General features: G+C 42.9%; 1 protein-coding gene across 1 annotated transcript in view; it reads right to left on the bottom strand.

The window, feature by feature from the left end:
- LOC126474218 (putative neural-cadherin 2) overlaps window positions 1-7,694 on the bottom strand; it is a 201,372-nt gene extending 193,678 nt beyond the window's left edge. Inside the window, exon 1 of the mRNA XM_050101681.1 lies at window positions 7,619-7,694. Within this exon, the coding sequence (XP_049957638.1) occupies window positions 7,619-7,694 (76 nt within the window). The remainder of the gene's footprint in view (window positions 1-7,618) is intronic.
- Window positions 7,695-17,340: the final 9,646 nt, after the last annotated feature.

Raw genomic sequence — 17,340 nt, 5'->3', positions numbered from 1 at the left:
CAATTGACGGAACCCGAAGAGGATTCTCAGGAGGACGTGGTCATTGGATTTATTCCTTTTTGTCGCGCGTTACCGGGAAGATAGGATGAATTCTTCGGAAGCACCAAGTGAATACGCTCTCCCCCCCCTGCCCCCCCTCCCCAGTGTAGTGTGGAAGACGACCTTGGACTACGGAAATCTGGGGTTTATCAGATACCCTGCCAATGTCGTAAGACAGACATAGGTCAAGAAGGTGCGTACGGTCGAAAATTGTTACTGAGAACGCCAACGGAACATCATACTGCAGCGGGCTAACAAGTCGACAGCCGCAGAACATTGCCTGGCGGAGTAACATGGAATGTGTTATGACCACACCAAGGTTATGACACAGACGTCCAATTTCTGGGACTGCGCCATTAAGGGGGTAGAACGTCAAACGGGTCGACTTGGAGCAGGAGAGGCGCGACAGTACGTTTTAATTTCCACTGTCTGTACTTTTACAAATAAATTCATAAAACTTTGTCAGAATCACCAGGAAGGATTCAGGATTCACCCTCATTGCAGTGGAAGTTTTAAAACATAACAATAAATTTTTTTTGCGTGTGAAATTTCATCATTTTTTCACTTACTAATGGCTGCATTTGTTGCTATAGGTACTCTTTTCTTCATAAGTTAGAGAGATTCTTCGATGAATTTTGCACAGAATAGTTACCATACTTACAGGTGCATGAAACTCTAGAATTTATTTAATTTATACAAAAACGAATTAGCTGTTGTATTTTAAACTTCATGTTTAGAAAAAACACAAATTTTGTAGTTAATTACCTTAATTTTTACCATAGTTTTTAATAGATTTGGAAAATTCTAGAGTTTCATACACCTTTACGTATGGTCTGTGTGCTGTGGAAAATTCATCGAAGAATCTCTCTTATTTATGAAGAAAAGTGTACCTATAGCAACAAATGCTGTCATTAGTAAGTGAAAAAATGATGAAATTTCACACGTAAAAAAAAAATTATTTCGTTATGTTTTACAACTTTCACTGCTAGGAGTGTGAATTTTGAATCCTTCCTGGTCATGCTGACAAAGTTTTATAAATTTATTTGTAAAAGCATAGACAGTGGAAATTGAAATGTCGTGTGGTGCCTCTCCTGCTCCAAGTCGGCCCGTTCGACGTCCTACCCCCCTTAAGGAATCTATTGAGATTCGAATAAGAGAACCACTAACAAATCGTGATAACGGGTACATCCTCAGTAAGGCATGGGACCGCGCTATGAGAATGGTAGAGGAGAGAAATGAGAGATCAGACATGGAACTGACTTCGGGGGCAGGTGGAGGAGCAGCGGAGGTACCGCCAGCACGCGCACCTGGGGCGCGAACCTGGGACGGAACACTGTTTCAGCAGCAGGAAGAGAGTTAGAGATGCTGGGCGCGGACGGCCGATGGAGCGGCCGATCAGAGGGAGTGGTAGAAATGATAAAAGCGTGGCGGCGGTCCCTCATCTGTCAGTTCATCAACACAGCTGATGGTGGTAACGTGATCGTTGGTCGAAATACTGCGCTCATTGGACACTGACATCTGACAATTCTCCCGTGATCTATTTCGACCAATAATTATGTAATGAACAACATTTTTTGCTATAATATCAGTAATGAATAAACTTTGAATTCGAAGTCGTCAATTGTACTAGAGAAGTGTCGTTAATTTCTCTTTCGTAAAATTATACACTGATGACTCAAATCATTATAAGTACTGACGACCGTGAAACTGCCACCTGATAGGATTGCGCCCACCTGACACTGTATACAAGCCGAGCAGACATTAATGGGGAACCAGTCTAATGACGGTGGCGAATACAGTGGCATAAGCGATTTTGACAACGGGCGGATTGTTATGTGGACCGGGGAACGAGTATCTCGGAATCGGTGAAGCTGGTCTGATGTAAGCGTGTATCGTCGTGAGTGTGGTCTCGTACCAAGGTCGCTTTACCACACCACAGCTGGCTATGCGAGTCGATACCACAGACATTAGCGAGGGCCCGCTGTGATTCAGTGTCCTTTGGGGGGCGCTCCCTGAAGACCACGCCTCCCCTCTCAACACAGCAGCGCCCTCACACCGAGGTCGATATAGTGGCGAGCTAGTGATAGCTCTCGCAGTTCGACGTCTTAGCGTTACCAGTCAACAACATAAAAGAGGACAGTGTTCGAGAAGTTTCATATGGATAAATTCTTTTGTCTAGGTTGAACACTGTGCTTCAAGAGAACAGTTTGTTAATTAGGGCATCCAGTACTCCTGTGGCAAAGAAGTGTGTCAAAGTTAAGTAAACCTTTTATTCATTTATGCAATAAAGTGAACTAATATACACTGAAGCGCCAAAGAAACTATTATAGGCATCCGTATTCAAATACAAAGATATGTAAACAGGCAGAATACGGCTCTGTGGTCGGCAACGCCTATATAAGACAACATGTGTCTGGCGCAGTTGTTAGATCGGTTACTGCTGCGACAATGGCAGTGAGTTTGATCGCGGTGTTATAGTCGGCTCACTAGCGATAGGACACAGCATCTCCGAGGTAGCAATGAAGTGGGGATTTTCCCGTAAGAGGATTTCACGAGTGTACCGTGAATATCAGGAATCTGATGAAACATTAAATCTCCGACATCGCTGCGGCCGGAAAAAAAAATCCTGCAAGAACGGGACCAGCGACGAGTGAAGAGAATCGTCCAACGTGACAGAAGTGCAACTCTTCTGCAGATTGCAGCATATTTCAATGCTGGGCAATCAACAAGTGTCAGAGTGCGAACAATTCAATGAAACATCATCGATATGGGCTTTCCGACCCGAAGGCCCTGTCGTGTACCCTGGTGACTGCACAACATAAAGCTTTACGCTTTGCTTGGGCCTGTCAACACCGACATGGGACTGTTGATGAGTGGAAACATGTTGCCTGGTCGGACGAGTCTCGTTTCAAATTGTATCGAATGGATGGACGTGTACGGGTATTAAGACAACCTCATGAATCCATGGATCCTACATGCCAGCAGGGGAGTGCTCAAGCTGGTGGAGACTCTGTATTGTTGTGGGACGTGTGCAGTTAGAGTGATATGGGGCCGCTGAAACGATTAGATACGACTCTCACAGGTGACACGTACGTAAGCATCCTATCTGATCACCTGCATCAATTAATGTCGATTGTGCATATCGACAGACTTGGGCAATTCCCGCAGGACAATGCGACACCTGACACGTCCAGAATTGCTGCAGAGTGGCTCCAGGAACACTCTTCTATGTTTAAACATTCCCACTGACCACCGAACTCCCCAGACATGAACAATATTAAGCATATCTGAGGATGCATTGCAACGTTCTGTTCAGAAGAGATCTTCACACCCTCGTACTCTTCTTCCGGTTTTGTGGGCAGCCCTGCAGGATTCATTGTGTCATTTCTCTTCAGCACTACTTCAGACATTAGTCGAGTCGAGTCCGTGCCATGTCATATTGGTCCACTTCTGCGTGCTCACGGGGGACCCTATATGACATTAGGCAGGTGTACCACTTTCTTTCGCTCTTCAGTATATATATATATATATATATATATATATATATATATATATATATATATATATATATATATATCCACTCGATACAATTTGAAACGAGACTCGTCAGACGAGGCAACATGTTTCCACTCACCAACAGTCCCATGTCGGTGTTGACAGGCCCAAGCAAAGCGTAAAGCTTTATGTTGTGCAGTCATCAGGGTACACGACAGGGCCTTCGGATCGGAAAGCCCATATATATATATACCGGGTGATCAAAAAGTCAGTATAAATTTGAATAAATCACGGAATAATGTAGAGAGAGGTACAAATTGACACACATGCTTGGAATGACATGGGGTTTTATTAGAACCAAAAATACAAACGTTCAAAAAATGTCCGACAGATCGCGCTTCATCTTATCAGAATAGGAATAATTAGCATAACAAAGTAAGACAAAGCAAAGATGATGTTCTTTACAGGAAATGCTCAATATGTCCGCCATCATTCCTCAACAATAGCTGTAGTCGAGGAATAATGTTGTGAACAGCACTGTAAAGCATGTCCGGAGTTATGGTGAGGCATTGGCGTCGGATGTTGTCTTTCAGCATCCCTAGAGATCACGATACACTTGCAACTTCAGGTAACCCCAAAGCCAATAATCGCACGGACTGAGGTCTGGGGACCTGGGAGGCCAAGCATGACGAAAGTGGCGGCTGAGCACACGATCATCACCAAATGACGCGCGCAAGAGATCTTTCACGCGTCTAGCAATATGGGGTGTTTTTTTTTATTCTTATAAAACCCCAAGTCATTCCAAATATGTCAAATTTTTACCTCTCTATCTACATTATTCAGTGGTTTATTAAGTTTTCAAATTCATACTGACTTTTTAATCAACCGGTATATATATATTGTTCTGGGAGAAAGCGTACCATCCTAGAGCCTGTGCACACCTCCCTGTGTCCCCCGAAGTTGCGGCGTGTCATAGGCCGGTCACACAACTGTCACCGTGCAGGATCGCTGTACAGGGCATAAGCGTCTCACATGCTTACAGCAGTCGAGCAATTCTGCGATTACGGAACACTGTCTTGGCGCCGATCGTCCTATTGAACGTAACAGATTCTGGCGTGGTCATCCAGTTACTGCGCTAGTGTCCTCAAGTGACATTATCTTCTTCTCCCAGAACAATCAGACTCCATAGTCTGACGAAAGTAGTTTCACGTGGTCACAACAGTGAGCATCTATAGAAAGTGGTTGAAGGAGGGTGAAACCACCGGATGTCCAAGTGTCATCACAGACCATGAAGGCTGGAAGTTTGTACAGCAGAAAGGGGGCAACCTGTGCCAGGCCTAAAGTACAGTGTTGATGGAGGTATTTGAACACAGAGTTGTTGAACATGGTACTACACAGCAAATGACTTCTACATGTTTCCATACTGACACAACGACATCATCAGTTACCATTGCAGTGGGCGCAAAATCATCGAAACCGGACCTTCACCTCTTCTGGTAAATCACATGTTTTGCTATATCAGATCGACAGTCGTGTCTGGATAGGTCGTCATTCAGGCGAATGACTGTTCGAAACACGAACCGTTGAGCGGATGCTGGCCGTTAGTGCCAGTATTATGCTATGGAAGACATTAATCTGGGCTTCCGTGGGACATGTGGGGTATAATCACAGGCACCGTAGTGCTATTACTACGTGAGCACTGATGCATCACTTCGTGCTTGATTGCCCTCCCTGACGGTGATGGCATATTTCAGGAATATAACTGTCCCTGTTACTAGGCCAGAAACTTACTACAGTAGTTTGACGTTGTAGATGTTTTGAACACCAAATTCGCTTGAACTGAACTCAGTAGGACACATCTGGGATGGTATCGGACGCCATTTCCGCGTCCGTAACTCACCTCTGTCTGCTGTATGGGAGTTAACACGGGCTGTGTGTAGACCTCTGGTGTCATATACCTCCGCAAAACTATGAAGGACTCGTCGAATCTGTGCCACACAGAATGGCTGCTGCATTTTGTTCCAAAGGTGGAAAACATACTACTAAGCAGGTGGACTTAATGTATTGGTTTATCACTGGAAGTAGACTTATTGTTCACCTAACATTTGGCAATGGAGCTAGGCTTTTTGGGGTCTATATTTCGTATAAGTCGGGGGCCTGCTGTGTACCCCGAAGTTGCGGCGTGTCACACAACTGTCACCGTGCAGGATCGCTGTACAGAGCATAAGCGTCTCACATGCTTACAGCAGTCGAGCAATTCTGCGATTACGGAACACTGTCTTGGCGCCGATCGTCCTATTGAACGTAACAGATTCTGGCGTGGTTATCCAGTTACTGCGCTAGTGTCCTCAAGTGACATTATCTTCTTCTTCTTCTTCTTCTTCTTCTTGCGTTACGGCCTCTTTAGGATCACGGGTAGCACGGAGCCCCTTCGTGGACTGCATTTTCCTCTTCTTTTCCCAGAACCTCTTCATTCTTTCTCTTCTTCTTTCCCGCTCTTCTTCCGCGATCTTCAGAGTCCTTTTCTCCTGTCGGCTCCACTGCTCCACTGGTGACACCCTACTCTTTTCCTATATTCTTCTGTCGTCGATCTGCGGCATATTGGTCGGTGTATATTTGTTCCTCCAATTTTCCTTTCCTTCGACCTAGATCCTCAATTCCGGGTCCTTGCGAAGTTCAACAACCCACTTGGCTCCTGTATTTTCCCTTGTCCTCCCTGTTGTTTCCCATACTCTCTTCGTCAATCTATCCATACGCATCCTAACTACATGTGCAGCAAACCTTGGCCTTTTGAGTCTGATTTCCCCGGATATTGTTCTCATGTTCCGGTACAATTCTTCCCTAGGTCTTCGCATCCACCTCTCTCCACCTCTTTTTGGACCTAGTATTTTTCTCAGTATTTTTCTGTCTTGTTTCTCTGGTTGTTCTGCCCCATTTCTTCCTAGTGTCATCGTCTCAGCAGCATATAATACTGCATTGCACACCGTTGCCTTGTAGTGGCTTATCTTTGCCTCTGTGGATATATTCTTTTTATTGTATATCTCTCTCGTCATTCAGAAGGCTGACCTCATCTTCTTTATCCTCTCTGTTATTCCCTCCTTGCTCCTGTTCCTTCCTGTTATAAATTCTCCCAGGTATTTAAATTTGTCTACCATTTGCACAGTGCCTTCCGGTGATTCCCAGTCTGCAATGGTATTTAATGTCTTTGTCTCGTTATAGGCGATCCTCAGTCCCACCTTTCTGGCTACCTTACTAAAGTTGTCGAGTTGTGTCTTTGAGTCTTCTTCCGTCTCACTTACTATTGATATGTCGTCTGCAAAGGCTAGGCAGTCCACTTAAGCCCTGTTGTCCTTTATGTCCCCCACACGGGTCTTTGGTATTCCCATTTCCTCGTTTATTGATCTCTACTGCCTGATCACTTCGTCCAGTGCTATATTGAACAACAATGGTGACAATCCATCTGCTTCCAGAATGAGATTTTCACTCTGCAGCGGAGTGTGCGCTGATATGAAACTTCCTGGCAGATTGTGTGCCGGACCGAGACTCGAACTCGGGACCCGAGTTCGAGTCTCGGTCCGGCACACAGTTTTAATCTGCCAGGAAGTTTCAATCCATCTGCTTGTTTAACACCAGTCTTGATCTCAAATTCTTCTGACAGTGCTCCTCCTACTCTCACCCTTGCTTTTGTGTCTGACAGAATTTCTTTTATGAGTTCTTGTGTAGTTCCATCAAGTCCTCTGTTCTTCAGGATCGTAACAAGAGTCATATGCCTTTGTGAAGTCCACGAAGGTTATTACTGTCTTTTTGTTTTTTAAGGGCCTATGTTCTATCAGTTGCTTCAGGATAAATATCTGTTCTATACAACCCCTTCCCTTCCTGAATCCCACTTGGTAGTCGCCAACTGTACTTTCTACCTTTTCTTCTACTCTCTTGAGCAATAGTTTTGACTGCACCTTGAATCCGACCTCTAGTAGCGATATTCCTCTGTAGTTGTTTGCTTGGAATGATGCTATCTCTTTCTTCCCCGCTGTCAGACTGACAGACTAAGTGCTACTTGCTCATCCGTTATTTGTTAATCTCTCACTTTCGATATAATCTGGCTTTGGTTTTCTTTGGTTGCGGTCTTGCTTGTTGTTTACAGTGTTTGTTGGACTCTGCATACGCCGTCTTTTGTTTCCTGGTTGTAGTCCCGCCAATTAAGGGTTTAACTTACCATGCCCTATGATGTCTCGTTTCATTTGTGTGAAATTAAGGGGCGTTCACCTGTCGAAATAGCGACTGTTGTCGCGGAAGTTACCCGGCTGCATTCCCGTAACTTTTTTGAACATTCGACAAGCCGGGAGAAGCCCAAGTTCAACAGTACAGATGCCTGACATTACAATCAGAATTAATGCCTTCGACTGTGCTGTAACTACATGTACCAGCTAGTGACAAGGACAGAAAATTACCATTGTTGACAGTAGATACATATGTTTAATTGAACACTACAATTGGAGAATGCAATTTTTTAGTGCTTCGGTAGTAAAATTTCGAAACTTATGAACGTTTTTCGAAAGTCATGAATGTTTTTTTAAAATCTTACTCATGGCTGCGAAACAGCAGCTGTGTAAATCTAAAGGAGTTGAAAAAATCAGCCAGCCAGTTGTAAAAGGAAGGTTTAATAGCGTTTGACCTAGGTTTCGATATTTATAAAAATATCTTCTACAGAAGGAGTGGGCTCTGTTACACCACATGATGATACATTAGATTTGTTTTGCAATTGGCTGGCAGATTTTTTCAACCTCTTCAGAACGATCGCAGAAGTTACATGCAGAGAAGTATCTTTTATCGGCAGACCATTACTTAGCTGCGAATACATATAACCTCTTAGTTCATCCAGTAAACAATTCTGTGGTTTGTGGCTAAGGAATTTCTTCGTAATACCCTTTCTTCCAGGAGTGCTTTTCCCACCCGATTGAAGAAGAGTTTCTGTGTATTTTGGAAGGTAGAACTCACGCACTGGCATAAGTGCAGCTGTGGAGACGGGCTTTGAATCTTGCCTGGATAGCTAAGTCGATAAAAGTATCATTCGTGACAGTCATTGTCCCGTCTTAGAGTCGTGGTTCATGTACACACAGGAAGTTTCGAAAAAGTGCTCACTTCACTGAACAATGAAAGATTCGTTATGAAAATCAAACATCTTCGCGTGAGACATTGTTTACACGATGGGTTTTTTACGGAGGGCCGCGAATCATATCCTCCTGTGAACTTGAAAGTACCTCGTACAAGTAAAATATCTTCAAGGTAGTTACGCTAGCCCTTGCACTACGTCATTGCGCTAGTGATTGGACTGCACTGACTCAATGGAGATGGAGATACTGTGTATTAAAGAAGTTTGCGGTAGAAATTTTATAGTTAAACTGATTTTTTTGTTAATTGAAACATGAGTTTTCATGAGCAAGCAATGTTTATTCTTGGCATCACGTATTTTTCTCACCTCAAATGAAGTGTGCCTGCAATATCATATAGTACGAAAGGCAAGTTCGAACTGCTTCGATTTGTTGAGATACATTAGCTCTGATACGAAACGATGTTTGCTAATTGGTGAGGAATTTTAGAACTTACAACCAGTGAAGTAAATGTTACGATAGTAAGATACCTAACGCACAGTATTTTTCAAAAATGTTTCTATGCCAAATATTACAGCAAAGCGAATTCTGAGACAGCCACCAAAAGGCACCGGTAGCTGTCTGTTGTAAGTACCACTTACGTCATGGCCAACGTCACACCGTCTGTTTGGTGTATTTACCAGGGCGCGCTGCTGAATACATATGGCCTGAATGTGATTGTACTACTTTTTACTTTGTTTCTGTTTGAATTTTAATATACAGGAATTTTCATTACTTCCCTGTACTGTATCGGTGAGTGTACATACGTGGAGTTGACAGAACAACTGTGAATGTTAGCTTTGCATTGCAATATAAGGCAAGGGGAGTGGATGAGGATGTTAGAACAGGGCCAGTAATTGCAGAGCTATCATAATTGCGGGAGAGTCAGAGACAAAGGATGTAATATTGCAGATGCGCTCACACTCCATTTTATCCAGAGATCAAACGAATGTCGAGAAATGACTTCTTCCTTTCGTCCTCATTCCTTTTCGGTACCAGGGCGTCTATTGGTCTTTGGCCTTTGGTCAGGGGTACTCCGCTCCTGATTACACCAGATCAGTGTAGTAGTTTCAAGATCATATTAAAATGTCGTCATCAGGAAACGCAAAGCTGACATCCTGCGGTGTACAGAGGACCGAGCGGACAAAGCCCTGCGCATGGGATAGCTGTTGGGAACCTGTGAAGCTTCAACGACGCTAGTAAAGCATTTTTAGAGGTCAAGCATACATTCTCAATCTTTAGAAGTCGTAGTTATTCCGCACAAGCGTCGGCTGTCACGCTTCCAGGTGCGTGTTGGACTCTAGCTGACGTGTGTCCATTCTGATGGAATGTTATGTTTCTATTGCGCCATATTTGATCTTGAGTCTTCCAAAGCTCTCTTAAATTCTGATTCTAATACCGTATCTCCTATCTCTTCTAAATCGGCTACTGTTTCATCACCTGTCACATCAGATAAATCCTCCCCGTTCAATGTACTCTTGCTACGTATTCGCTCTCTCCTCTGCATTTAACAGTGGAATTTCCGTTGCACTCTTAATGTCACCATCTGTGCTTTTACTTTACCCGAACGTTATTTTGACTGTACTATGTGCTAAATCGGTCCTTCCGACAATCACTTCTTTTTTGACATTTTTCACATTTTTCTTGCAGCCATTCCGCCTTAGCTTCCCCGCACTTCCTATTTATCTCATTCCTCAGCGACTTGTACTTCTGTATTCCTGAATTTCCCCGAACATTTCTGTACTTCCTTCTTTCATCGATCAGCTGAGGCATTTCCTCTGTTACCCACGGTTTCTTTGTAGTTACTTCTTTGTACCTATGTTTTTCTTTCCACTTTCTATGATTTCTCTTTCTAGAGATGTCCATTTCTCTTCAACTGTACTGCCCACTGAGTTATTCATCTTTGCTGTATCTACAGCCTTGGAGAACTTCAGGCGTATTTCGACATTCCTTGTTGTTGTGGTCTTCAGTCCTGAGACTGGTTTGATGCAGCTCTCCATGCTACTCTATCCTGTGCAAGCTTCTTCATCTCCCAGTACCTACTGCAACCTACATCCTTCTGAATCTGCTTGGTGTATTCGTCTCGTGGTCTCCCTCTACGATTTTTACCCTCCACGCTGCCCTCCAATACTCAATTGGTGATCCATTGATGCCTCAGAACATGTCCTACCAACCGATCCCTTCTTCTAGTCAATTTGTGCCACAAACTTCTCTTCTCCCCAATCCTATTCAACACCTCCTCATTAGTTATGTGATCTACCCATCTAATCTTCAGCATTCTTCTGTAGCACCACATTTCGAAAGCTTCTATTCTCTTCTTGTCTAAACTATTTATCGTCCATGTTTCACTTCCATACATGGCTGCACTCCATACAAATACTTTCAGAAACGACTTCCTGACACTTAAATCTATACTCGATGTTAACAAATTTCTCTTCTTCAGAAACGCTTTCCTTGCCATTGCCAGTCTACATTTTATATCCTCTCTACTTCGACCATCATCAGTTATTTTGCTCCCCAAACAGCAAAACTCATGTACTACTTTAAGCGTCTCGTTTCCGAATCTATTACCCTCAGCATCACCCGACTTAATTCGACTACATTCCATTATCCTCGTTTTGCTTTTGTTGATGTTCACCTTATATCCTCCTTTGAGGACACTATCCATTCCGTTCAACTGCTCTTCCAAGTCCTTTGCTGTCTCAGACATAATTACAATGTCATCGGTGAACCTCAAAGTTTTTATTTCTTCTCCATGGATTTTAATACCTACTCCGAAATTTTCTTTTGTTTCCTTCACTGCTTGCTCAATATACAGATTGAATAGCATCGGGGAGAGGCTACATGCCGGTCTCACTCCCTTCCCAGCTACTGCTTCCCTTTCATGCCCCTCAACTCTTATAACTGCCATTTGGTTTCTATACAAATTTTAAATAGCCTTTCGCTCCTTATATTTTACCCCTGCCACCTTCAGAATTTGTAAGAGAGTATTCCAGTCAACATTGTCAAAAGCTTTCTCTAAGTCTACAAATGCTAGAAACGTAGGTTTGCCTTTCCTTAATCTAGCTTCTAAGAAAAGTCGTAGGGTCAGTATTGCCTCACGTGTTCCAATATTTCTACGGAATCCAAACTGATCTTCCCCTAGGTCGGCTTCTACTAGTTTTTCCATTCGTCTGTAAAGAATTCGCGTTAGTATTTTGCAGCCATGACTTATTAAACTGATATTTCGGTAATTTTCACATCTATCACCACCTGCTTTCTTTGGGATTGGAATTATTATATTCTTCTTGAAGTCTGAGGGTATATCGCCTGTCTCATACATCTTGCTCACCAGATGGTAGTTTAGTCAGGACTGGCTCTCCCAAGGCCGTCAGTAGTTCTAATGGAATGTTCTCTACTCCCGGGGCCTTGTTTCGACTCAGATCTTTCAGTGCTCTGTCAAACTCTTCACACAGTATCATATCTCCCATTTCATCTTCATCTACACCCTCTTCCATTTCTATAATATTGTCCTCAAGTATATCGCCCTTGTATAGACCCTTTATATACTCCTTCCATCTTTCTGCTCTCCCTTCTTTGCTTAGAACGTGGTTTCCATCTGAGCTCTTGATATTCATACAAGTGGTTCTCTTTTCTTCAAAGGTCTCTTTAATTTTCCTGTAGGCAGTATCTATCTTACCCCTTACAGTTGTTCTCTAGCCATTCCTGCTTAGCCATTTTTGAGACATTTGTATTCCTTTTTGCCTGCTTCATTTACTGCATTTTTATATATTCTCTTTCAACAATTAAATTCAATATTTCTTCTGTTACCCAAGGATTTCTACTAGCCCTCGTCTTTTTACCTACTTGATCCTCTGCTGCCTTCACTACTTCGTCCCTCAAAGCTACCCATTCTTCTTCTACTGTATTTCTTTCCCTCATTCCAGCCATTTGTTTCCTTACGCTCTCCCTGAAACTCTGTACAACCTCTGGTTTAGTCAGTTTATCCAGGTCCCATCTCCTTAAATTCCCACCTTGGTACTTGCGTATCCCACTTCTTCGCGCATTAATTCTTTTTGACTAATCTTTTAAACTTCAGCCTGCTCTTCATCGCTACTACATTGTGATCTGAGTCTATATGCTCCTGGGTACGCTTTGCAATCCAGTACCTGGTTTCTGTATCTCTGTCTGACCATGATGCAATTTAACTGAAATATTCCCGTATCACCCGGTCTTTTCCAAGCATATCTGCTCCTCTTGTGAACCTTGAAAAAAATATTCGCTATTACTAGCTGCAGTTTATGACAGAACTCAATTACTCTTTCTCCTCTCTCACTCCTTGTCCCAAATCGATATTCTCCTGTGATCTTTTCTTCTACTCCTTCCTCTACAACTGCATTCCAGTCCGCCATGGCTATTAGATTTTCATCTCCCTTTACGTACTGTATTACTCTTTCAATATCCTCATATGCTTGCTCTATCTCTTCATATTCGGCTTGCGACGTCGGCAGGTATACCTAAATTATATTTGTCTGTGTTGCTCTGTTGTCGATTCCGATAAGAACAACCCTAACACCGAACTGTTCTCAGCAACACACTCTCTGGCCTATTTTCCAATTCATAACGATTCCTACTTCTGTTATACCATTTTCAGCTGCTGTTGATATTACCCGGTACTCATCTGACCAGAAATCCTTGTCTTCATTACAATATCATAATCGTGGGGCCGAGGGCTGTTACTGTGAATGAAATCGATCCCAATGATCAACTTATGACGAGAGCTTGAGAGCTGGGGTATTTAAAGTTCTAAAGTGAGATTCAGCTAATAATGAACGCATGTGTCCTCCTTGTTCTGCTATATTCACTTAACAGGCCGTTAATTGCTGTGTCAGTTGCTATCTATGTGCTCTTGTGAAAGAGACAGTTTCTTGCAAAATGTCTTACAAGCTAACGAATATGCTTGTCTTTCTTCCTTTGGTTTTGTGTTGCAGTCTCCTTTCTGCTGAAATCGTATCCCCACTTGACAGGCAATGTCGTAATTTGTCGATAACCTGACCCACTTGCGAAATACTGGCTGACTTCCTGTTTCCGCCTTTGTCTCTGCCATAAGTTTTCCTACAACAATTTTAGTGTGTTTTAAAAAAACTTTGAGGTTCGCCGATGACATTGTAATTCTGTCAGAGACAGCAAAGGACTTGGAAGAGCAGTTGAACGGAATGGACAGTGTCTTGAAAGGAGGATATAAGATGAACATCAACAAAAGCAAAACGAGGATAATGGAATGTAGTCAAATTAAATCGGGTGATGCTGAGGGGATTAGATTAGGAAATGAGACACTTAAAGTAGTAAAGGAGTTTTGCTATTTGGGGTGCAAAATAACTGATGATGGTCGAAGTAGAGAGGATATAAAATGTAGACTGGCAATGGCAAGGAAAGCGTTTCTGAAGAAGAGAAATTTGTTAACATCGAGTTTAGATTTACGTGTGAGGAAGTCGTTTCTGAAAGTATTTGTATGGAGTGTAGCCATGTATGGAAGTGAAACATGGACGATAACCAGTTTGGACAAGAAGAGAATAGAAGCTTTCGAAATGTGGTGCTACAGAAGAATGCTGAAGATAAGGTGGATAGATCACGTAACTAATGAGGAGGTATTGAATAGGATTGGGGAGAAGAGAAGTTTGTGGCACAACTTGACTAGAAGAAGGGATCGGTTGGTAGGACATGTTTTGAGGCATCAAGGGATCACAAATTTAGCATTGGAGGGCAGCGTGGAGGGTAAAAATCGTAGAGGGAGACCAAGAGATCAATACACTAAGCAGATTCAGAAGGATGTAGGTTGCAGTAGGTACTGGGAGATGAAGAAGCTTGCACAGGATAGAATAGCATGGAGAGCTGCATCAAACCAGTCTCAGGACTGAAGACCACAACAACAACAACAACAACAATAACATTTTTCTAATTTCTACCCCTTACTATTCTGAACCGTAACAGTGGAATGTTAGCTACCTTAATCAATTAGGTAGGATAGAGAATTGAAAAACGGAAAAGGATTTGTTGAAGTTAGGTACAGTGAAAATTAATGAAATACGGTGACAGGAAGAACAGAACTTAATTCACGAAAGGAGAAGATATAAAAATGCAGCTCACTCCAGGACAATATTACAGAACGAGAAGCGGAAGTAGGTGAAAACCATACGGGAGATGTGATACTCCGAGAAGAAATTGACAGAGCACTGAAAGACGAAAGTGCAAACAAGGTCCGTGGAGAAGAAGACATTCCCTCAGAATAATTGAGATCCTTGTCAGCAATGCCGGTCGAAGTGGCCGTGCGGTTAAAGGCGCTGCAGTCTGGAACCGCAAGACCGCTACGGTCGCAGGTTCGAATCCTGCCTCGGGCATGGATGTTTGTGATGTCCTTAGGTTAGTTAGGTTTAACTAGTTCTAAGTTCTAGGGGACTAATGACCTCAGCAGTTGAGTCCCATAGTGCTCAGAGCCATTTGAACCATTTTGTCAGCAATGACAAAAACTCTCATACGGTTTGCGAGACATAAGAGAAAGGGGAAACACGCTAAGACTTCAAGAAGAACTAATAATTCCAATCCCAAAGAAGGCAGGTGTGACAAGTATAAATACTACCGAACTATTGGTGTAATGTTTCACGGTTGCGAAATATTGGCTCGATTTATTTACAGAAGAATAGAAAAAATGTTAGCAGCTGGTATTGGGAAGATCGGTTTGGATTCTGGAGAGAACAACACGTGGGGCAATAGTGACCACAAGAGTTCTCTTAGAAGATAGGTCGAAGACAGGCAAACACAAATTTATAGCATTTTCAGTTTTAGAGAAAGCTTCTGGATAACACTCTTTGAAATTTTGATGGTATCAGGGATAAAATACAGTGAGCGGAAGGTTATCTAGAATGCGTACAGAGACCAGACTGCAGTTATAAGAATGGAATGGCATGAAAGGGAAGCATTAGCTGTGAAGGGAATGAGACAGAGTTCTACCCGTTTCCGATGGTATTCAATCTGTATCAATAAGTTAAGGGCAGGTCGATAGCGTCTCAGATGTGTTCCACCGGTTTCAGATCAGAAGGGCCGCGTGTTAGAGGCGTCATGCCATGGATTGTGCAGCCCTTCCATCCGGAGGTTCGAATCCTCCCTCTGGTATGGGTGTATGTGTTGTTCTTAACATAAGTCAGTTTAAGTAGTATGTAAGTCTAGGGACCGATGACCTCAACAGTTTGGTCCCTTAGGAATTCACACACATTTGAACATCAGAAGACTTTGGTAGCCAAGGCTTAACACAAGTCCACTATCATGCTCCTCAAACCACTGTAACACAATAGTGGCCTTTTGACACAGACAGTTGTCATGCTGGAAGATGCCATCATCGCCAGGGAATATATCAAGCATGAAGGGATGTAGGTATAGTGCTACAGTCCACAGCTGTCCTGGGGGCTTCGACTATTACCACACATCTCATGAAAGCACAGGTGAATACCGCCCGACGACCATGCACCCTTGGAACCGTACCTGTTTCGAGCAGCTGTTCGCCTAGATAGGGGCGTATCCTCACATGACTATCGACCTGGTGTAACAAAAAATGTCATTCCTCCACCAGAAGAAACGTTTCCATTGACTCGTCATGTCTCGATGATCACGTGATTTGATTCCACCTGCAGTCGTAACTGACCACATCATCGGGTCAACATGCGAAGACGTCGGGGTCGTCTGTTGTGGAGCCCTACGTTCAATGATGTGCGCTGAACTCTATGCTTCGGAACACGTGTCCCTACATCAGCAAAGTACTCTGTCGTCTGTAGCGTCAGGCAGTAGGAGTCTCAGCTCTGCCCAGTCAGGAAACAGCAGGTTATTTCTCCATGGTAGTAGGTTCAGACAGCAATGGCAGTCTGAATATTACACCTAGACAGATATAGGAACTTGTTCTTACTTGCTGAAACCTGTCGTATTGCTGTTTCCTACGATAGTGGATGAACTTTCTTGATATGCAGTTATTTCTAGACATTATGTCGGCTCATGTGATTTTATCTCGAGAAAGCTTATGTTTTCGTAATTCACACTTGTTTGGGGCCTGTTTACTAAGAGTGAACGAGACTTTCTAGAATATTTGTGATAGAGAGACAGGTATTTTAACCCTCAAATGATTCAGGTTATTTTATTACGAATCTGACTCAATAACTTTGCTCAAGTGTGTAAAGACGGTCGAAATGTATTGAATTCACTGCATATAGTCTCTTAGCGACTGGATGTTATAGAGAGTATCGATCGTCATGAGAACTAGAATATCCCTGTTCCTTAGGAACCAAATAGTGAAGGAAAACTTTAATATTAATTGTAACATTCCTTTCTTTCACGGGATACAACATCATGAAAAACTATTTTTATTTCTGTTTTGTTTCCGTCTGGACTTTAAATTGATTTACATCGACCTTGGTGATCGTGCAATTACAACAAATGATGTTAACAGAGGGAAATCACATCCCACCAGCATTTCTTTCGAACATGTTTAACAATGCCACACTAACCCCTCACTACATTAATAGTTATGCTGCTCACATATTAAACAAAGTTACCAAACGTCTGGTCTGAAATGACACAGTCGATGGCATCTACCAGCAGGACAATGCAACCTGTCACGAGGGTCGCAGTGTACGTG

This window comes from Schistocerca serialis, chromosome 4, assembly GCF_023864345.2.
Source record: "Schistocerca serialis cubense isolate TAMUIC-IGC-003099 chromosome 4, iqSchSeri2.2, whole genome shotgun sequence".
Classification (NCBI taxonomy): domain Eukaryota; kingdom Metazoa; phylum Arthropoda; class Insecta; order Orthoptera; family Acrididae; genus Schistocerca; species Schistocerca serialis.
This window is presented reverse-complemented; position numbering and strand designations above follow the sequence as displayed.